At 41.5% G+C, this 23,151-nt stretch overlaps 1 protein-coding gene across 3 annotated transcripts in view; it reads left to right on the forward strand.

The window, feature by feature from the left end:
* pdzrn4 (PDZ domain containing ring finger 4) overlaps nt 1-23,151 on the forward strand; it is a 477,824-nt gene that overhangs the window by 423,470 nt on the left and 31,203 nt on the right. For all 3 annotated transcript variants that reach the window (XM_072552568.1, XM_072552569.1, XM_072552570.1), the window contains 2 exons: nt 8,950-9,203; nt 17,741-17,843. In XM_072552568.1, the coding sequence (XP_072408669.1) occupies nt 8,950-9,203; nt 17,741-17,843 (357 nt within the window). The remainder of the gene's footprint in view (nt 1-8,949; nt 9,204-17,740; nt 17,844-23,151) is intronic.

The raw sequence follows: 23,151 nt of genomic DNA on the forward strand, positions 1-23,151 counted from the left end.
GAACTCATTTCCTGGCATCAGTTAAAAGATTACATTTTGACCAAGACCTGGGTGAACCCCCTCTCCTCACTTCAATATTGCATTGGGATCTTAAAGTATCTGAGCAGGTACTTTAAAACCTCATCCAGAACATGTCAAATACGACACCACCTCAATATTGCGCAAACCTGTCAACATCAATTACATGTTCATGTTTCGGAGAGATTTCAACCTCAAACTCTCCAAATCCAAAGCAAGAGCGTAACCAAGTGAGTCAAACAAATATGAAGAGCAGAATAGAATCAATTAGAATCTGGGCCAGTGGCAGGTGAAATATTTTAAAATATCACACTTTGAAGGAAAATACAAAACGCCAATCAAAAGGCTTACAAAGAAAAGTGTTGTAGTTCTTTCCTGGACATGTTTTTGTCCAATGTATGGTAATTCATGCCCACTATAATACCAACATGGATGTATCTTGAATATTTAGATTATTTTACATCATGCTTTTATTCTCCACTAGAACATGATTTGCTACTTTCTACAAGATATTCTGCTGTGAAATTTATTGGAGACACTGACCCCTTTGTTTTCCCATTCCAGAAATCTTTTTCTAAAAGTGACCATAAAGTAGTGGAGTGTCAATTTTAAAAAAGACCATATCATTCGTGCTGCAGAACCAACTGTTTATCAAGAGATAGTTAAAGTAGTGCACTAACCACTAACTCTACTCCCTTTAAGAGCTGGTGTGGAGAGGTAGGTGTTGAGGCATTGGCGAGTCTTAGTAAGAAGATGCACTTGTCTAAATGAGAAGATGCACTTGTCTAAATGAGAAGATGCAATTTGTTGGACAAGAGCATGCAGTACTCTTTACGTTGGCTAGTTAGGCATAATCACTAATGCTATCAGGCACCAGGGCTGTCATCTGTGAACCTCATTGGGGTCTCAAGCTAGACGGCTCTTTTCCCTATCCAAGACTCTATGATGGATGGAGTTGAATGTAGGCTCCAATATTAATCCTTTCATGTCGATTAATTTGTATGACATTTCCCACCAATTTTTATTTTCCAGCATTGTCAACATTTATATATTAGACTACATAGCAACTTCTACATTGATCACTACTCCAGAAGTCTCAGGCTTCACAAATTCAGGTTCTTCCAGGACTAATTTTCTTCAGATTTGGAAGATTGGTCTTTTGCTTAAGGATTATTGCTTTTGATTCAGTTGTCTGTAAATCAGAGGAGGAACTTTCATTTTCATTCCTGCTAAGCTCACTAGTTTGTTCATTATATTATCCTTAAATCTCCAACATCTCCTCTGCAGTGGAACTCTTTCCTCCTAATTGTATAGTTACCCCACAGTGTTGGGGGTGGAAATTCTAATCTCCTGAATGTCCATTGTGGAAGCTGGCTGCTCTGGTACCTTGATGTTTTCTTCTTGGCAGTATCTTGACTTCTCAGGCCAGGTAAATTCTTTTATTTGGCCCTGTCTGCGATCTGTGGGTGTTAGTCTCTCTCCCATGGAACGACATTTGGCTCATCTCTTTTTTTTTAAGCAAATCTTTACTCTCGACCTGCTGGTACACCTGTATTGAAGTATGTCAAGTTTTAACTTCATCTTACTTGTGGGGGAGGGGGGGAAGATAATGTCATCCTAGTGAACTAGATGTGTTCAAATCCTCATTGTATTGGAAGTTTCCATCTTTCTTAACATTATCTTTGTCACGTGAACTAATAATTCTCCTATGAAGGACAAAAGGATCTGACATTGAAATTGGGCTCTTGATTATGTTAACTTCTGGCATCTGGCAACATATCTGCTGTATCAATCCAGTCACCTGGATCAATCTGGCTGTTTTAACGTGTTCAGCTGTGATCTACAATGAGCTCAAGTAGATTGTACGACTATTCTTCAAGTTAGTGTTTACTTTATTCTGCTAAACTTTGCTGATTTTTGTCTTTTTAAAGGTTCTTCATTGATGGTGAGGTGTACAAACATATGAATTAGGATCTGGATGTAAGTTTGCTCGCGGAGCTGGAAAGTTCATTTTCAGACATTTCGTCACCATACTAGGTAACATCTTCAGTGACCATCCGAACGAAACACTGCTGCTGATTCCTGCTTTCTATTTATACGTTTGGGTTTCTTTGAGTCAAATAAATATTCAGACATATAAATAGAAAGCAGGAATCTCAGCAGTGCTTCATCTGGAGGCTCACTGAAGAGGTTACCTTGTATGGTGACAAAACATCTGAAAATGTACCTTCCAGCTCAGTGGGCAAACCTACATCCAGAACCTCAACTTGAGCTACAAATCTTCTCAAGACTCTATATGAATTAGGAGTAGGAGTAGTTCATTCAACCCATTTAGCCTACTCCATCATTTCACAAGATTTCTGGTTGATCTGATTGGGACCCAAATCCTCATGCCTGCCTGTCCTCTTATTTTCTATCACTTGCTTTAAATTATTCAAGGTCTCTGCTTCCACAATCTTTTGAGGAAGAAGTTTGCCAAGACTCATGATGCTCATAAAAAAAAATCACCTCATCTACTTTCGTTAGGCACCCCCAATCTCAAAAAAGTAACCCCTAGTCCAAGATTCTCCTATAAGAGGAAATATCCTCTTCACATCTACCAAGAGAAGACCCCTTAAGATCTTATGTTATAATCAAGTCACCTCTTGCTCTCCTCATATTTTCTAATCAACCTGTTTAAAGATGTTATTACACACATCTGAAGCAGGTGGACTTGAATTCCGGTCTCCTGGCTCAGAGGTAGGGAGACTGTCAATGCTCCACAAGAGATCTACCTCTTAATCTTACAAATTCCACCAGTTGAAAGTGTCACCTGTCCTTATAATTTCCCCATTCCACGTATTAGACTATTAAACCTTCTCTGAAAAACGTCCAGTGTATTTATTGTGCAACGTACTCCATGTGGTCCTTCCTAATTCTTTCCTGTACCTGCATCTGGGTCCATCCTTTGACATTTTTCTTAATCATTGGGAAGCCTATTCTGTAAATTCTGAAATATCCCCTTAACTGTCTGCCATTCTTTCTCTATTAACCACTCCTTTAACGTAATTTGCATGTTCACTTCAGCCAGCTCTGCTTTTAGGCTCTCTTCATTCCTGTTGTTTCCCCTTATTTCAACTTGAAAGAAGAGCCATAGAACCACAGTCCTCTCTCTTAAACTTAATATAAAATTCAATTATGTTATGACTGCTGATATTTACACGTCCCTTCACTAACAGATTATCAATTAATTGTGTCTTGTTGGTCAAAGAACAAAGAAAATTACAGAACAGGAACAGGTTCTTCAGCCCTCCAGATCCTCTATCTAAACCTGCTGCTTATTTTCTAAGGGTCTGCATCCCTCTGCACCCTGCCATTCGTGTATCTGCATAGGTACATCTTAAATGACGCTATCAAGCTCAATACCAGGTCCAATGTAATCTGATTTCAGGCCAGCTGCAGAACATGCTATTTGAAGGAACTGAATCAAAAGCATTGTATTGTACATTGCTAAGTCTGTACAAGAAAACTTTCTTATTCAAGATGTATCTACAAGAGATTGAGCAATACTTAATCTTCTGTTGGGAAATAAAGCAAGGCAAATGACAGGTGTCAGTAGGGGGAGCACTTTGGGGCAAGTGATCATAAATCATAAGACAGTTATGAAAAGGATAGAATTGATCAAAAAAGTTAAAATTCTAAATTGGAGTCAGGCCAATTTGACAATGTCAGACAGGAAACTTTCCCATGTTGATTGGGGGAGGTTATTTGTAGGTCAAGGGACAGTTGGGATAACGAAAGTTCAGAGACAATATATTCCTGTAAATGCAAAGGCCAAGCCTGGCAGAGGTCGGGAATGCTGGATCACCAGAGGAATTGAGGCTCTGGTCAAGAAAAATAAGGCATATGTCAGCTGGGATTGAGTGAATCCCCAGAATAGTATAAAGGGAGTAGGAGGGAAATCAGGTGGGCAAAAAGGGGACATGGGTGAATTCCAATTAGATTTTATAAGTACATTAAGGGCAAAAGAATAACTAGGGAGAAAATAAGGCTTCTTAAAGATCAAGTGGTGGCCAGTATGTAGAAACACAGGAGATGGGTGAGATATGAATGAAAATTTTGCATCTGTATTTACTGTGGAGAAGGACATAGAGGCTAGGGAACTTGGGGAAATAAATAGAGATGTCATGAAAGGAGGTCATATTACTAAAGAGGAGGTGGTGGCTGATCAGGTGTTTTCCCAGAACTTTGGGGGAAGCTAGGGAAACAATCGCTGGGCCCCTTGCTGAGATACTTACATCATCAACAGCCATGGGTGAGATACTGGAACAATGGAGGATGGCTAATTCTGTGCCATTATTTTAAAAAGGCTGGAAGGAAAAGCCAGGAAACTATAATGAATGAGCCTTGCGTCAGCAATGGGTAAGTAGTTGGAAGGGATTCTGAGGTGCAGAACTTACATGTATTTGGAAAGACACCATCTGATTAGAGATAGTCAACATGACTTTGTGCGTGGGAAATTATGTCTCAGTAACATGCCTGCATTTTTTTGAAGAGGTCACAAAAAAGATTGATGAAGGCAAGCGTGGTAGATGTTATCTATATGGACTTCAGCAAAGTGTTCAACAAGGTTCTGCTCAGTGGACTGGTTCTTAAGGTTAGATTACATGCGATTGTGGAAGGGCTTGCCAATCAAATGCAAAATTGACTTGGAAGAGGCAGAAGATAGAGCCTGGTGGCAGAGGGTTCCTTTTCAGACTGACGGCCTACGATCAGTGGTATGCCTCAAGGATCAGTGCTGGATCCACTGTCTTTGCCATAAATATAAATTATTTGGATATGAATATAGGAGGCATGGTTAGTAAGCTTGCAGGTAGCACCAAAATAGGTGATGTTGTGGACAGTGAAGAAGTTCACCTCAGAATACAACTGGGCCTTAATCAAATGGGCCAATGGGCCGAGAAATGGCAGATGGAGTTTAATTTAGTAAAATGTGAGGTGTTACATTTTGCTGAATCTAACCAAGCCAGGACTTATACAGTAAATGGTACAGCCCTGTGGAGTGTTGCCAAATATAGAGACCTCGGGGTGCAGTAGCCTAGTTCCGAAAAAGTGGACTCGCTGGTAGACAGGGTGGTGAAGAAGGCGTTTGGCGTGCTTGTGTTCATTAGTCAGAACATTGAGTTTGGACGTTGTTGCCGATGTAGTGGATATTGATGAGGTCACATTTAGAAAACTGCATACAATTCTTGGCACCCGTCTATAGAAAGGATATTGTTAAACTTGAGAGGATGCAATAAAGATTTACAAGAATGTTGCTGGGATTGGAGGGTTTGAGCTATAGGGAGAGGCTGAATATGCTGGGAGTATTTTCCCTGGAGCACCGGAGGCAGAGGAGTGATCTTACAGAGATGTATAAAATCATGAGGAGCATAGATAGGGTTAATAGCCAATATCTTTTTCCTAGGGTGGGGAAGTCCAAAACTGGAGAGCGTTTAAGTTGGGACAGGAAGACTTAAAAAGGGCCTGAGGGGGTAACTTTTTCACACAGAGGCTGGTGTGTATGTTGAGTTGCTCGGGGAAGTGGTGGAGTTGGGTACAATTACAGCACTTAAAAGGTGGTTGCAAGACAGGAAAGGGTTTAGAGAGATATGGGCCAAATGCTGGCACATGGGTTAGGTCAGATTGTGATGTGTGGTTGGTGCTGACAAGTTGGACCAAAGGGTTTGTTTCAGTGCTGTATGACTCTAATTTGTGAAATCTATGCCATGCATAACTGTCGTAGAGGAAAGTCTGGGATATGTTCAGTGCCTCATGCAGACCCATTGGTGAGTCTGTTTCTGATAGTCAGGAAAAGTAAAGCCCAAGGGAAAATAACCTATTTTACAATCACATAATCAGCACTTTGTGTTATTCACTCTGTGCTTGATACAATGTGCTTTTGTGCTTCTTCTATATAATAGTTGTCTGCTTTGTATCTTGGCATGCATAATAAAATTATTTTGACAAGACACAAGACTGAGCCTATAATGCTGATTGTGGTGGAAAGCAGCCAGTTTGCAGTCTATTATTTCCAAATTGCAATTTGCCCACGCAGCTTCCAAACGGTTAATGTCCTCCCTCAGATGGTCTATTTTCCCAACTACAATTTCTCTGCGCAAATCACCCGGTGAATGGGGAATGGCAATATCTTCCTCATTTGTATTTAATACTGATGTGGCTCAATTCCAAAAAATACGTTTCAGCTAGTTACACTTCAGATGGGAGCTCAGTTCCCAACATCTGGCACATATTTACCAGGAAATCAAAAAAGGAGAAAGAGCCATTACATAGAAGATACATCAAGGATGGAAGTAATACGGTGTACATCTGTAAACCTATAGGTTTTATTATTCATGGCATGTGTGTAGATTCATCAACCCATCTGGCACACTACAATTATCCTAACATCCTGTTATCAGTCTAATAGAGTGTGGTTCCTGTTTCTTGTGGGAGTTTTCTTGTCAGCCGCTTGACCGTTTGATACGATTGGAAGAACGGCAGAGTTTGCAGGAGCCATGTTCAGAGGTTCGTCAGGAGCTCTGACCACAGTCAGAAGTTGTTTATGTTTCCATTCCCCCCTCCATAAAATGACTACACAATCCAAGATGGTACTTCAGTTTACTAGGACTGAGGGAGTCTAGCACTGTTGCAGGTGTTATCACTGGACTGTTAATCCAAAGACCGAGGTGATGTTCTCGGAACCCGGACAACAGCAGATGATGGAATTTGAAATGAATAAAATATCTGACATTAAGAGTGTAATGATGACCTCGAATCCATTGTCAGAGAAACCCCCGCATTACTCTGATGTCCTTGAGGGAACAAATCTACCATCCTTACCTGGTCTTGACTACATGTGACTCCAGACCCACAGCAAAGTAGTCGATCTGGGTAATTGGGGATGAGCAGTAAATGCTGGCCTAGCCAACGATGCCCTCATCCCATGAATGAATGCGTGAAATACAAAATGCTGATTTTCAGATGAGACATTAAACCAAGAGGCCTTTTCTTCCTCGTATGGATATAAAAGAATCTCTGTCCTATTCAGAAGAGTTCTTCCTAACCAACCCTTATCCCTGAAATGACACCTTGAAAAACAATATTGTGATTCTCCCTGTACTGTTTGTAGGATCTTGCTGCATGTTATTACCATAATGAGTACTTCAAAAAAGCACCTCATTACCTGCAAATCGCAGTGGGATATATCTTGACATAAGAACGTAAGTGTAGCAGTATTTTTTCTTATTGCTGTAGTGAAGTGTAATTCACTGTCATTTAGTTCCTGGAATACAAGCCACAGCACTGCTCAGATAAGCAGAATCTAGGCAGGAATTGTGTTTAAAGGCGCAACTTCAAAATGCTGCAATGAGCTGGTAGTGAGGTGCTCTGGTGAGACTGGCTTGAGTCCATGAATACCTGCAAAGCCCCAGGATGCATCCACATTTTCTGTTGAGTTCGCTGATCTTACCCAAGGTATTATTGGGATGCCTGGCCAATAAAGGTGGGACCCTGTCATCAATCCTCAGTTTGTTTGTCATCCATTGTTTCCTTCTGACTCATGGCTGATGGATCAAGATAGGATTGGATCTGACAAGGATGCTTTCTACTAAAGCAAAAGCAACTTGCATTTATATAGTGCCTTTCAAGTAGAGAAGTATCCCAAGTAATTTCACCAGAGCATCATCAGATAAAATTTGACATAAATGCACAGTACGAATGTTCAACTTTAAAGACCGGTGAAACGGTCAGTGGAGTCACTTTGGGTCAAGGTAGCTAGCCACATCTGCTAATACCGAAAGATTTGGGAGGATGCGCAGAAGATGAGAGTTGACAGAGTGCAGAGTTCTCTGTGGATTGTCGGGCTGAAGAAAGTTTTGGAGGGGTAACAATGTGGAGGACTATGATTTAAATAGCTAATCAATACTAGCTGTAGATTTGACCTCAGAGAGTGGCCAGTCAATGAGGGCACAGAAGTAGAAGTCTATTTCAACATGTTTGAAAGAAGAGAGAAAAAAACTGTAAGCATATTCTGTGGCAGAGAAATGTAATGAGATTAAACATGTGTAACAAACCTGCTGCCACCTACTTGCTATCCTATAATTATCCTGCTGCTTTGATCTTAACATTCAAACAATACATTTTAGCTCACCCATTTAAAGATCAAGATTCCCAATGTTTGCAATGTACTTCAGCCATATTGCATACTTCTTAAGTGAGTTTGTCTAATCTGTTACTCAGTCCAGCTTTTCAAAGTGCTAGTCTCTCTCTTCCACATGTAAAACCTTTTAAAGTTGCTTCTCTGAGCTCACAAGAAAGGTTGTCAAAGAGACTTGTTGAGCTGCCAACTCCCTCTTCCCTTTTGCTGCTACATTGCCCAAACTCTTCTCCCAGATGGCACCTGTCAAAATCAGAATCTGACGTTATGGAGTGAGCGTGGTATATTTCAAAACTTAAATGTAGTCAGCGCTGCAACTTGCTGCCATAAAAATAGTTGGAGGAGACTATCATGGGTGTGATAAACTGAGATTTTTTAAACACACTTTCCTATCTCTCATTGGGTGGTAAAATACATTTTCTCCGTCCCCTTTCCCTCTCACCCTGTCACACTCTCTAACCTCCACCCCCCCCCCCCCCCCACTTCTTTCTCTCTCTCTCTCTTTCTCTGCCCTCCACCCCCCCGTCTCTCTCTCTCTGCCCTCTCTCCCCCACCCCCCTCTCTCTGCCTTCCCACCCATCCCATCCCATTGTCTCAGTACCGAAGTTCTGAATAGACTTCCCATTTATATTGTAGACTTTGTGCACTGGTTCTGTTCTAAACAAAGTGAAAGGACTTGTCATAGTCTACGCAGTGTGTGAGCACCTCGCATGTTCCTGGAGAGGATGATCTCACGGTGCATTCTGCTTTTGCAGGTCAATGGGAAGGATCTCTCAAAAGCCACTCACGAGGAGGCTGTGGAAGCTTTCCGAAATGCCAAGGACCCAATTGTCGTGCAGGTTCTGCGTCGGGCCCCCATCACAAAGAATCATGGCAGTTCCCAGGAAGTTCCACTTGTGGATGCTGGCACACAGACAGAAATTACTTTTGAGCACATCATGGCTCTCTCCAAGTTGAGGTCGTCTTCACCTCCAGTACCTGACATCTGCCCGTATCTGTTATCAGACAGGTAGAACACAACCTTTCTCACTCTCTTGATTGTTGCAATCATTATATTTGTTTACTTTAACTAGTGTTTCAAGGATGAAAGTTCTGTTTGGTCTTATGTGGTCTGACAATTACATCATTGAAGGTAACCATTCATCCATTGCCAATGTTGGACTCCCTACTGGAGCTGCCCACTCTAATTCCATTTCCTGCCCACTGTTCAGATGTATTTTTCATTTAGTTATCCAGACCTGTTCATCTGTCAGTTCTGTTAAACTTAGTTTGTGCTCCAATAGTTCCTTGTTGTAAACTGTTCCATGTCCATTTGTGTGAAAACCTTTACTTTCAACACCCCCTATGTCCTCTGATAATTTTCAATCTGTCTCTCCTATTACTGACTCATCAGCAATTATCAATTTTTTTATATAGAATCCTCACAGTGTGGAAACAAGCCATTTTGTCCAACAAGTCCACACCAACCCTCTGAAGAAATCCCATGCAGACCCATCCCTTGACCTTATTCTTGTAACCCTGCATTTTCCATGGCTGAAGCACCTAACCTACCTGTCCTGAGGCTTTCACTATGTCCCTCGTCACAAACCTTCAGACTTTCAAAAGCTCAATTGGATTAACTTTAAACTTGATTTTTGCCATGGTTTGACTTGTCACCCATTTCATCATAACTATGATCTCTGATACTTAGTCGCCATTGCCAAATCACCTTTTCAATGGCATCTTTTTACAGAGTACCCAAACACACATCTGACATTGAACCTAGCTAATTCAGATACAAATATAATTTCAGTTGTTTTTAATCCCATTGTCCCTGAAGACATGGTCCCATTTGCCCTTCCTTGGACCTATTATTTCTTTCAGTCATTAATGTGATACCCCTGTTTAAAAAGGGAGTAAGGCAAAAGACGGAAAGTTACAGGCCAATTAGCCTAACCTCGGTTATGGTGAAGTCCATTGTGAAGGATGAGATTTCTGAATACTTGGAAGTGTATGATAAAATAGGGCAAAGTCAACATGGTTTCATCAAGGGGAGGTCATGCCTGACAAATCTGCTGGAATTTTTGGAGATAGTAACAAGTAGGTTAGACCAAGGAGAGACAATGGATGTAATCTACCTGGACTTCAAGAAGGCCTTTAACAAGGTGCCTCACAGAAGGCTGCTGAGTAAAATGAGGGCCCTTAGTGTTAGAGGCAAGGTGCTAGCATGGATAGAAGCTTGGCTGTCGAAAGAAAGCAGACAGTGGGGTTAAAAGGCTTTTTCTCAGGAAACAAGTGGTGTTCCGCAAGGGTCAGTGTTGGGACCACAGCTTTTCACTTTGTACATTAACAATCTCAGAGAAGGAACTGAGGGCATTCTGGCTAAGTTTGCAGATGATACAAAGATCATAAGGGAACAGGTAGCATTGAAGAGGTGGGGAGGCTGCAGAAGGATTTGGACAAGTTAGGAGAGTGGCCAAAGAAGTGGCAGTTGCAATACAACTTGAGAATGTGAGAGATCATGCACTTTGATAGGAAGAATAGAAGCATGGACTATTTTCTAACAGGGGAGAAAATTCAGAAGTCTGAAGTGTAAAGAGACTTGGGAGTTCTAATCCAGGATTCTCTCAAGGTAAATTTGTAGGCTGAGTCAGTAGTTAGGAAGGCGAATGCAGTGATGGTGTTTATTTTGAGAGAGCATGAATGTAAATGTAGGAATGTACTACTGAGGTTCTATAAGGCTCTAGTCAGACCACATTTTCAGTATTGTTTGTAGGTTCCTTAACACATGAGGAAAGTTTGAGGATTCTGGGTCTCTATTCGATGGAGTTTAGAAGGATTGGGGGGTGTCAAATTGAAGCTTACAGAATACTGAATGGCCTGGCAGAGTGGATGTTGGGAGATGTTTCTATTGGAAAGAGAGTCTAGGGCTGGAGGTCACAGCCTTAGAGTAAAGGTAGTAAAGAATAGAGATGAGGAGAAACTTCTTCAGCCAGAGTCTGGTGAATCTATGGAATTCACTGCCACAGGATATTGTTGAGGTCATGTCATTGAGTGTATTTAAGACGGAAATAGATGGGGATCAAGGATTATGGGGAGAAAGTGGGAGAATTGGGTTTTGAGAAACTTATCAGTCATGATTAAATGGCAGAGCAGAGTGTATGGGCTGAATGGCCTAATTTCTGCTCCTGTGTCTTATGGTCTTAAATATTATCTGCATTTCAGCTTTCTAATTTCAATCAGTTAAACGCTTGGAATTTCAAGGAATACTCATTCCATTTGTAGTGTTTTACTTCTCAGTCTCCACCACCACCCCCCTCACTCTGCCATGTAATTCTCTTTTTCTTCAAGCACTCATCCATTTGTTGCTGTTACCTGATCGGTCCACCTTTTACTTGTCCACCTCTTCTTGCAATCCCTGCCCCACTCTTCCTCTCAGTCAGTCATGCCCTCTAATTTAATGCCATTAGCAAACTTCAATCTTGGACCTAGCTGTCTGTTCCGGGGCAGCACGGTGGCTCAGGATTAACAAAACTGCCTCACAGCGTCAGGGACTTGGGTTCGATTCCAGCTCGAGCAACTGTCTGTGTGGAGTTTGCACATTCTCCCCAGGTTTCCTCCCACAAACCAAATATGTGCAGATTAGATGAATTGGTCATGCTAAATTGCCCATAGAGTGAGTTAGGTGTATTAGTCAGGGGTAAATGTAGAGTGATAGGATAGGGGAATGGGTCTGGGTTGGTTACTCTTTGGAGGGTCAGTGTGGACTTGTTGGGCCAAATGACCTTTTTCCACACTGTAGGGATTCTACGAAAACCTTTATTATAAGAAAAAAGGAAGCCAGGGATGCCCTAGTATGGATCTGTGGGCAGTGTCACCACTCAGTTTGTACTGATGTGAAAAGCAGCAGTTTACTCTTGCTGTTTGCTTTCTATTCCCGGGTCATCTCTGAGCATCCTATTAATATATGTGTCTTCATTTTCGTTACTTATTTGTTGCACCTTATCAAATGTCTTAAGAAATTTGGGTAACTCTGTGTATTTACCTTTGTGAACATGGTTTCACATGGGCTATTGTAACCCAATGGTAAAGTATCTCCATCTGAGCCAGGAGTTTCCTGTTCAAGTCCCAAGGCTGCACAGATGTGCCCTAACATATCTGAGCAAGTTGATTAAAGATATTTATAATTTGTTCCCAATATAATTAATTTGTAACTGCATCTGAATTATAGGCAACAGATTCTATTTTACTACCACCATTTAGAAAGCAACTTTTTTCTTTTTGATGTTATATTCTCCACAGAAATAAACTTTTATTGGAGCTTCTCAGCTCACACTGAACAGGACAATTTGCAAGTATGCCAATGAGGAAACAATGTTAATACTGTCCAAGAGGAGAGTGCTGATTGGTTGGCAAGTAGATTCCATTTGAGGCATCACCACAGAGAATGCTCCAGTTCAGTTGCAACAGGCACTCAATTGCCAATCTTCATTTAAATTTTAAACAAGAAAGATTCACCCTGGTAAAGGAATTCACCTGAGAGATGAACCAGAGATGACTGTCACCTGTTTTCTTCAGCTGAACCAGATGGCTTGCTTGCACGTGGTCTTTCTGTCTGCAAAGAACAGGACCCTATCTATTAATAGATGTATCTATAAGAATGTGCAAATGTGGTACACTGGAAATGCCAGGCTCATGGTTTGGCATCCCTAAATATTTTAATATACAGGGTCTTAATCTTTGATTGATTGAGTTTTTTGAGGAAGTAACAAAGAGGATTGATGAGGGCGGAGCGGTAGATGTGATCTATATGGACTTCAGTAAGGCATTCGACAAGGTTCCCCATGGGATACTGATTAGCAAGGTTAGATCTCTCAGAGTACAGGCAGAACTAGCTTTTGGATACAGAACTAGCTTAAAGGTTGAAGACAGAGGGTGGTGGTGGAGGATTGTTTTTCAAACTGGAGGCCTCTGACCAGTGGAATGCCACAAGGATCGATGCTGGGTCCACTACTTTTTGTCATTTATATAAATGATTTGGATGTGAGCATAAGAGGTACAGTTAGTAAGTTTGGAGATGACACCAAAATTGGAGGTGTAGTGGACAGCAAAGAAGGTTACCTCAAATTACAACAGGATCTGGATCAGATGGGCCAATGGGCTGAGAAGTGTCAAATGGAGTTTAATTCAGATAAATGCGAGGTGCTGTATTTTGGGAAAGCAAATCTTAGCAGGACTTATGCACTTAATGGTAACGTCCTAGGGTGTGTTGCTGAACTAAGAGACCTTGGAATGCAGGTTCATAGCTCCTTGAAAGTGGAGTCGCAGGTAGATAGGATAGTGAAGAAGGCATTTGGTATGCTTTTCCTTATTGGTCAGAGTATTGAGTACAGGAGTTGGGAGGTCATGTTGAGACTGTAAAGGACATTGGTTAGGCCACTGTTGGAATATTGCATGCAATTCTGGTCTCATTCCTATCAGAAAGATGTTGTGAAACTTGAAAGGGTTCAGAAAAGATTTACAAGGATGCTGCCAGGGTTGGAGGATTTGAGCTATAGGGAGAGGCTGAACAGGCTGGGGCTGTTTTCCCTGGAGCGTCAGAGGCCTAGGAGTGACCTTATAGAGGTTTACAAAATTGTGAGGGTCATGGATAGGATAAATAGACAAAGTCTTTTCCCTGGGGTCGGGGAGTCCAGAATTAGAGGGCATAGGTTTAGGGTGAGAGGGGAAGGATATAAAAGAGCCCCACGGGGCAACTTTTTCATGCAGAGGGTGATAGGTGTATGGAATGAGCTGCCAGAGGAAGTGGTGGAGGCTGGTACAATTGCAACATTTAAGAGGCATTTGAATGTGTATATGAATAAGAAGGGTTTGGAGGGATATGGGCCGGGTGCTGGCAGGTGGGACTAGATTGGGTTGGGATATCTGGTCGGCATGGACGGGTTGGACCGAAGAGTCTGTTTCCATGCTGTACATCTCTATAACTCTATGATTCTTTGCAGCCAGAATTGATTTCACAAACACTGTCCCTGTTCAACCCAACAAAATATGTGACAGCCAATCTCTGTTTCATTTCTCAGTGCAGTGCCTTGATCAATCAGACTAAACAATGAACAAAGGATTGAAGTTAAGGATCAGTTATCATCTAATTGGTGTATTCTCCATAACAACCTCTCTAGCAATCTGCACATTACCTTTACACGTGTTAATGGTGTTTTCTCTTGACATTAGTATTGTTGCCAATTGTCCTGATGTGCTAAAGTGAAAAATCTTCCACAGTATTTTTCTCCTTACTGAACTTCTGGACTCCAAAATGACCATTATCATGACTTTAAGCAAATAGTCAACACTTCATCCTTGTCTCTTTGCCGATGCCTGTCATATTTTGGCTCCTGATTTTGCCTCCAGAACCAAAATTCCTTTAAACACGACAGTACTTCATCCCTGCATTTCAGTTAGTGTGTCTGCTGTTACCATATTTGAACCACATTCCTACATGGTCTTCAGACGGTTTAGGAGAAAGTGAGGACTGCAAATGATGGAGATCAGAGCTGAAAATGTGTTGCTGGAAAAGCGCAGCAGGTCAGGCAGCATCCAAGGAGCAGAAGAATCGACGTTTCGGGCATGAGCCCTTCTTCAGGAATCCCTTCAGACTGTTTAGCCCTAAGCTAAGCAATTTTTAGGAGATGTTTTCAAAGTTGTATTGGTTGTTTATTGTCTATTGTTTATATCTGAAACAGGGTTGGAAATATGCATTCTCCCTGTTGAGAATTCTTGAGTTGTTTAACCCCCACCCAGTGGAGTAAACTCACACCAGGGCCACTAAAAGTTGTTTTATATGTGTTCTCCTGGCCTTGCAAACATCCCATAACCAGACACTCACTGAGTCCAGAAGGCGTGCTCTCCAATTTACAACTTTTTCCTTTCCGTCCAAATAAAATATGTTTTTCTGTGGCTTTATCCTCATCCCAGTTTCTCCATCTGTGTCCTCTTGGATGAACGAGCCAAGCATCAGAGCTCGACGAACTGCTCACCACCTTCATGTACCTGAGGCCAGAGCTCGGAAGTAATTTGCCTCTCACACTAATAGAATTGGGCAGGTCCTGTCATCCCCCACCACTGTCCAAATATGTGTGTGCTCTGCCTCAGTATGTCCTTCCCTTAGTTAATGAGTAGGGACAATTGTTCAGTGACATCTCTGAAGTGCTGGCACTGATTTGCATAATGATATTCCTGAGTGATCAAGCTAACATTGCAGCAGTAGTTCCTCATGGTTTGAAAGTGAGCTCTCCTTGCTCCCCATCTTCTTGGCTCAGGTTGAGCTACAGTCAAAAGCCTGGCACCACAAGAAGAGGGAGCTTAGAAACCTCAATAACAGGAGAAGGGACTCACATTATTGAATGGTCTGACTTAGATCAGCAGGCACAAACTGAGGGGTGGAATTGGGAATGGCCAATCCAAAAGAGTGGGTCTCCATTTTCCTTTTCTACAAGTTTCCCAACTGATTTGGACAGGGGAGTAGTGGGAGCTCAAAGGGAAGAGAGGATCCACTTGTGGGAGAGGACATTGAAGACTTTTGGGAGAGAGTCAGCCCATGGACAGCTTCACTCACTATCCTTTTACCTGCCTGGTTTCTGTGGCGCTTGAAACTGAACCAGCATGAGTTATGAATAAAAGCTCCATAAAAGTGAAGGGCCAGCCTCTGTTTAAAGCTGCTGATTAGTGGCACGAGTCTTGTGAGCTGGTTGAATGCCCGCTGTTCTTGCCACCTTAACCTCTGTTCATGCGGATTGGTCGAGGATTTTGGACCTTTTGACTCACCCATCCCAAATAGACCTCATTTTCGGGGGTTAGGTATTGCCCCAAATTGAACCCTGTGTCCCTTTTATAGATGCTGTGTCTGACCTGCTGAGTGTTTCCGTCATATGCGTGAATTCTAGCAATTGTGATGTTTTGTTTCTGTTTGTGTGTCGGAAGCCAAAAAGGATATAATGGGAAGGGAGGATAAAACGCCAAATAGCTTGACAAGCCCACTCTTCAATATACCAGGAAAAATAATCCTGACGTGGAATCACAGTAATTCCTCCAGCTAGGTGAATGCAGTGTTTATGCGATTGAGGCTCTGTAATGGAGAGACTGTAGAATCAAATTGGGGAAAGGATCAGGAAAAATGGTGCTGAGGGAGAGGAGGACCTGAACAAAAGTTGAGCACCCAGACTCTGAGATGGAGATTACTTGGGACTGCTTTTATGTAGCAGTGTATTTTTTTAAATTGTTGTCCATTTCTTGCTTCCCCTTTTCCACGTCACTGGATTTGTAATGAATGAACTGGAGACACAATTGACGGCTGAGTTGTAAACGCAGATGGGTCAGCCATTCATGCACTTCAAACTATCGCAGAAGGTGCTGTTGTCGATTTAAATTGCTCAAATATGTTTGAGTGGAAATAATCCTGTACATTCTTCAAAATGTAAGCTGTTCATTTAAATGCAAAGCATTTGCAATCTTATTTTTGCAAGTGGATTTTGTACATAAATTCAATTTTTCAACATTAACAGTGATGAATGGTTCTGTAAAAATTAATGCGCTTACATTTGCTGCACTGGAGTGATCGGAGATCTCGCTGATTTAATCCGTTCCTTCTCTGCCCATGTTTCCAAGCTTGGGGTAAAAGTTGTTCCACCCGCACATGCTGCAGGAATGTCACATCCTGTCATTTCGTGAAAGTGACAATGCTTCTGGTGTCACAGTTCTAAAGGAAGTCCTGGCGAATACCATTCTTCACCCCTCGAGTCAGAAAGTCAAGGTTTCAATCTCCACTTAGGAACTTGAACACATTATTGATACTTCAGTTCAGTCCCGAAGGAGTGTTACCCTATTAGCAGAGCCAATTATTGGAGAGACTTGGAGTCAAGGACCTGTCAGATGGATGCCCAAGCACTCAGTACTGTACGAAGAGAAATCCTTGCAGCATCCTGACAAACAAGTGTCCGGGGAAATCGTCAAAAAGAAAAGAAAGATTATTTGGTCATCTGTTCGACTTCTGTTTGTGGGATCTTGCTGTGCACAGATGGCCAGCACTGTTTCTGTGCACAGCAGGAGCAACTTCTCTTCCAAACCACTTGATGGGTTGAGAAGCTCTTTTGGGATGTAAAAGGTGCAAGTCCTTTATTCTTGGTAGCAGTCATGCAAGGATGTGATTGGAATTATTTTGGCACACCACACTCCAGTGCCATGAGATATAGAGGTATGATGTTAGCTGACACTTGTTCTGATGACTGCACTTCAGTTTCTATTTTTCAATGTATCATTCCTGAGCAAGCATGTTATGCAGGACCATAAAGAAAAGAATTGGGAAAGTGGGACTTATTGGTTGCTCTTTTTGAAAAGCCAACACAGGTACGATGGGCCAAGTGGGTGTCTTTTGTGCTCCATGATTCCTTTAGTGTAAGTTTCAGAAGGGAGCAGAACTCTGCACACTGTCTGTCAGGAGTGGAATGATTTTAGGAAGAAGGTGATTTTAGCCACTTCAGGCTCTCATTTGAGTTTTTGTATCTTCCCTCACAGCTGTCACTCTCTCCATCCCATGGCCCACGACTACTATGAAGCCAGCGATTACCTTCCCAACTTAGCACATGATGGGGATCGAGCCGACGAGCTGGAGTATGAGGTAAGGCAGCAATCCGTTTGGATAGAGAAACGAAACTGACAGGATTGTTGGCTCTGTCTCTAAGTGCTTTTTAACTACTTTTAATGAGGCTCAAACAGTGTTTGCGACATCTTTCTGCAGTCTTGCTCTCTGAACCAAATGGGATGCTCTATCAGGAAAATGTAAATCATTATGAAATGAGCCAAATTGATTGTTTGGACTGCCTCTATAAAATCCACTCTACACGCAGAAAAGAAATTACAAGAAAACACCAACTTGCAAAACCCACCAGTTTTAATTCTTGTAGTTGTGTCGTTACCAGTCTGTGAGAGTAGCAAAGTGCAATTTGACAAGCTTTCCTGCCACCTGTGTTTGCTAGGGAATATTTTTAATACAAGCTGTGAGAAATTTTGAAATCTGAAAGAAGTTATCAGATCGCACGTTAAAGTAGACTTTCACATGACAAGCCAGTCATCTTATTAGTTGCTAATAATGAAAAGCCCGGGTATTAAAGGAGAACTGAATGTCGCTTTGACTTCTATTCAATAGCTTGTAATCTCCACTAATCACACCATCACAGTCATTAATTTAATATCGGCTGTGATTTTGCAGCCCAAGGCAAAACCTCCTGACTAGAATAAAGAGTGTTTGACATGAGACTTAAATAGAAAAATGTCCTTTTTCAGACAGTAGCTCTTCAAATAAGGGAATAAAACATTATACAATAGTTGATCGCACAACAAAAGCCTTAAACCGACAGAAAAATGAAATGAAATTATTGTGTTCTCACAACAAATTACAAGAGAGCAGATTTATTGTTGTCCTTTTTCAATGTGACAACTTGGAAATTGTGTTTTTTTGGTAAATAAAGACAGACTTATCTCCAGTTCATTTACAGAGGTTCAACTCTTACTAATGTCGGTCATCTTTCATTCAGCGATACATGGGAAAGAAAATACTGCATTGACATTATTTCTGGGGCATTCATATAATTAATGATTGTCAGTAAGCAAATTTGTTTGCCAGAAATGCTTGCCAAAATAGGGTGCATTCCATTGCCAACTGTTAATTCATCTGCTCGTCTTTTGCCCTCAATCTCAAAGATGTTGAGCATGCAGAAAAGCAATATTCCCAACAGGCAGAAAGGTGAGCAAGATGGATAGCTGTGCAGTTGTGGAAGATGGAAAAGCCTACCATGGCACTTCAACATGTTTTGTGAGAGTGCAGTCGCACATGACTGCTCAAGAAATGTAATATCTGCATTGAACATTTTGCAGGAACGATGACAGGGTGCTGTGTGATAAATTAGAAAGAGCAGTTTTTCTTTGCGTGACCCACCTGGGCATATATTTCAAATAGATGGCTGACTAGTGTTCCAACGAAGAGGTTCGTAAACTCTGAACGTTTTGGCACCGTGTCTTTCAATTTGCAGTAAACCGAAGGGAGGTAAGGAGTGGTGTTTTGAAGTTGGCGTGATAGCAGCCTCGGTGGTTCCATTGTTTGAAATCAAACAAAGACTCATTGTTTTACTGGGAAGAAGGTACAAAATATTTACACTCTGAGACAAGGGCAGCAGCCTGTGCTTTAACAGGGAAGAGTGGGAACTTTCCAGAAAAGTGCTGAGAATGCTTTGAACTGTTCCTTTAGTTTCTTGATGATAGAGAGTTAAGCTCTCTGGAATATTTCATAGAATCTCTATAGTGTGGAAACAGCATTTGGTCCAACAAATCCACACTGACCCTCTGAAGACTATCCCACCCAGACATATTCCCCTATCCTATTTCTTTACAATTATCCTAACTAATGCACTTAGCCTACACATCCCTGAACACTATGGGCAATTTAGCATGGCCAATTCACCTAATCTGCACATCTATGGACTGTGGGAGGAAATTGGAGCACCCGGAGAAAACCTACGCAGACACTAGGGGAATGAGCAAACTCCACAGAGACAGTCACCTGAGGCTGGAATCTGTCTACATAATAATGCTTTGTCAAATGTTTGTAGACTGTTGTTCCATTAAATGTCTTAAAGCGTGAAAGTTTAATGTGATATTTGCTCAGCTATTAACTGGAAGTACAAATTTCCTTTTAAGAGTTATCGTTCTGTACGGGGATCCTGAGAACAGTTGTCACTTCTGTCCCATTCTATCCAACTGAATTTCATTTCCAAATTTCAACAGTTGGTGCTGAACATTTGTCACCATTTTAGTCAATAGTTTTGAAGGCCAACCATTCTTACATCAACTACAATAGCCAACTGGGGTGGTGATCAGATCGGGGGAGTTTTGAGTTGAAGTTTTTAAATTGTACTGAGATGTTTAAAAATGTTTAACATCAGTTTTTGTTCCTCTAGCCTAACATTTGTACATTCAGCCATAGAGTCGTAAAGATGTACAGCACAGAAACAGACCCTTCAGTCCAAATCTTCCATCCCAACCAGATATCTGAAACCAATCTAGTCCCAATAGCCAGCACTTAGCCCATATCCCTCTAAACCCTTCCTATTCATGTACCCATCCAGATGCCTTTTAAATATTGTAATTGTACCAGTCTCTTCCTCTGGCAGCTCATTCCATTCATGCACCACTGTCTGCATGAAAAAGTTGCCACTTAGGTCCATTTTAAATCTTTCCCTTCTCACCATAAACCTTATGCCCTCTAGTTCTGGACTCCCCCGCCCCAGGGAAAAAAGCCTTGTCTATTTACCCTATTTGTGCCTCTCATGATTTTATAAACCTCTATGAGGTCACCCCTCAGCGTCCAATGCTCCAGGGAAAGCATCCCCATATAGATTTCATTTTCCCCTTTTTTTAACCTGCTGAAGGTGCTGTTTCTTTCACAGCCTTATTAAAGGTTAAAGGGTCTAGTGTCAAAACTTAAATCCATTTGCATTCTTGAGATTTAAGAATAGAGCTCGTTTGTTTTAGCGACTTTAGAAGAGGTGTTCTGCTAGTGGCGAAAAAGTTGTAAATCTTTAAGAAGCTTTGATTTTGTGGTCAGTTAGCAGTGTGTAGGCAGAAGTTCTGTCACCATCTGAGCTCTTTGGACGAAGCAGTTGATGCATGTTCTGCCCATCGATTCACATGCTTCCACCTCCAACCTTTCAAGACCAAATAACCTTCCTGATGAGATAAGCACTGAATCTACTTCACAGCGTTTCTAGCAGATATAACCACTGCACTGAGGGTGAGAGAGAGACCTGCTTACTGTTTGTTTTTAACCAAAGGCAGTGAGATGGGAACTCTAGTCGCCACCAGTAAATCTTGCTTTGTGTTGTGTAGCTCTTTTCCATCCATCTAGTTCTTTGTAGTAACAATTGTGAACCACACAGCAGCATAAGCTGGAACAGAAGTGATTTGCTTAGTATAACGACTTGACTTGTCAGAATCCAGTAAACATTGAAGAAGAACAAGACACAGTCGCTAGCCGAGTCAAGTATTACTGTTTACTTTGTAGTGCAGGCCCCAGATAAGGACTATTATACTTTCCAACCTTGCAATATATTGACGAGACATGATGATAGAACAAGGTACTCATTTTTACAAGGGATGATAAATGCTTACTAACATAGTAAGTAACCCTTTTAAAAGGCCACTCCAAACTGCTGCCAGGCATCAAATATTTCTGCTCCTCCCTCCTTGCATGAAATCTTTATGGTGTGAGCACTAGTTGAATTATCAGGCAAACCAAATATCAGGTTGCAAGTGCTACCAAGCAGGTTAGGACTGACTGAAGCAAAATGATAGGTGACGTAAAATTAAGGATGTAGTTTAAAACAAAATAGCAACATGTATCACAGAAGGAAGGCATTGCACTTGTTCGATTTTAGGAAGAGCTACTGGATTAATCCCATTCCCCATTCTTATTCCACAGTCCTGACATTTATCATTTTTTAAACGTACATCCAGAGCCTTTTTGAAAGTTTATTGTTGAGTACACATGAAGGTTATTTACTTGCAGGTTTTATCATTTTAGAGGAATTATTTTTGGTCAAAAATAATCAAGAAGAAGCTAACTGAATCCAAAACGGTTTTGAACCTTTTAAGACATGGTCAGACAGTCGGGAATACCATGAGTCTGATGTACTTGCTCCTTGTCTTGATGTCACTGATGGGGAAGTAGTTAAAGAGTCACTGTTAAGAATGCAGTGAGGGAAAGAAGTTTTGAATTGAATTTAGTGAAGTCTTCAGTCCTGGCAATAATGCTACAAGCTGAGCCTGAGAGTGTTCCGCTTTGTGGCTTCTGGACATTAGACAGCATTGCTTTCAAGAAGCCTTCTTGTTCCTGACATCCCTCAGTGGTGCATGGGTTGGACGAGTCAAGGGGAGGATATTGAAAGATGTTCTCAACAACGATTTGTTTTACGTTATAAAGTTGGCAGATCATCTCAATAAAAAGTTCCTTACCTTTTAAAAATATTCCCCATTATTTTTCCAGTAAATGTGAATGAAGACCATAATTGTTGTTTCACAGTCGTGTGATTGGATGTCATGCAATGTGGCTTCCTCACTTACAGTCCCCAGGTTCAGCCACTGTGATGTGCTGAGTCAGCTTGCTGTCACCCAGGATTACGGTGGGGGTGTCTGATGAGAAACCAAATATCAACTAGGTCTGTGTTCCTAATCACCATCCAGTTACTTTGTAATGTTTGTGTAGATACATTACCAAGATGGGTATTAGTTCAGCTATGCTCACTGCAGAAGCTTGGGCTAAGATACAAAGTGATCCTCTTGTTGTGTGGGGTATCACTGTATTCTTCTGGTGTCTGTAGCATTGTACCCTGGCTGAGTGTTCTGGTATCTATAACATATATAGAGGCTGATTTGTTCTCATGCAGCCTGCAGCAATGTACCCTGACTGTGCCATTCTCCTGAAGTCTGCAACACTGCATTAAGTTGCCATCTTTGGGAAAGATGGGAAGATAAGATGGATTGTAGAAAGGTATTGACCGACTCATATCACATCATTTGGTTCCACCATTTTATAGCAAACAGGTAGCTGCAATGCCCCTGAAAAGGATGGGGTGAGGGTTTAAGGAAAATAATCAGTGACATTTACAGTTTTGTGGTACATTTTTCTGTAAAAGTTCAGCCATGGTCACTCAGATCATTATCATTTGAAAGTGAATAAACTGCAGTTGTGCAATGTTAGGGTTCTGTGAGCTTTAGGAGCTGAACAGCTTGTGGTCATCTACCTATTTGTCAGTGAAGTGTAAAGACATTGTGCATTTTGTAAATGACAGTCTATGAATGAGGGAAAGGTTTGGTCTTACCTTTTCATCAAGGGGCTTAGATATAATGCCCTCATAATGTCACACCCCACCAGC

The sequence above is a fragment of the Chiloscyllium punctatum genome, chromosome 32 (genome assembly GCF_047496795.1).
Source record: "Chiloscyllium punctatum isolate Juve2018m chromosome 32, sChiPun1.3, whole genome shotgun sequence".
Classification (NCBI taxonomy): domain Eukaryota; kingdom Metazoa; phylum Chordata; class Chondrichthyes; order Orectolobiformes; family Hemiscylliidae; genus Chiloscyllium; species Chiloscyllium punctatum.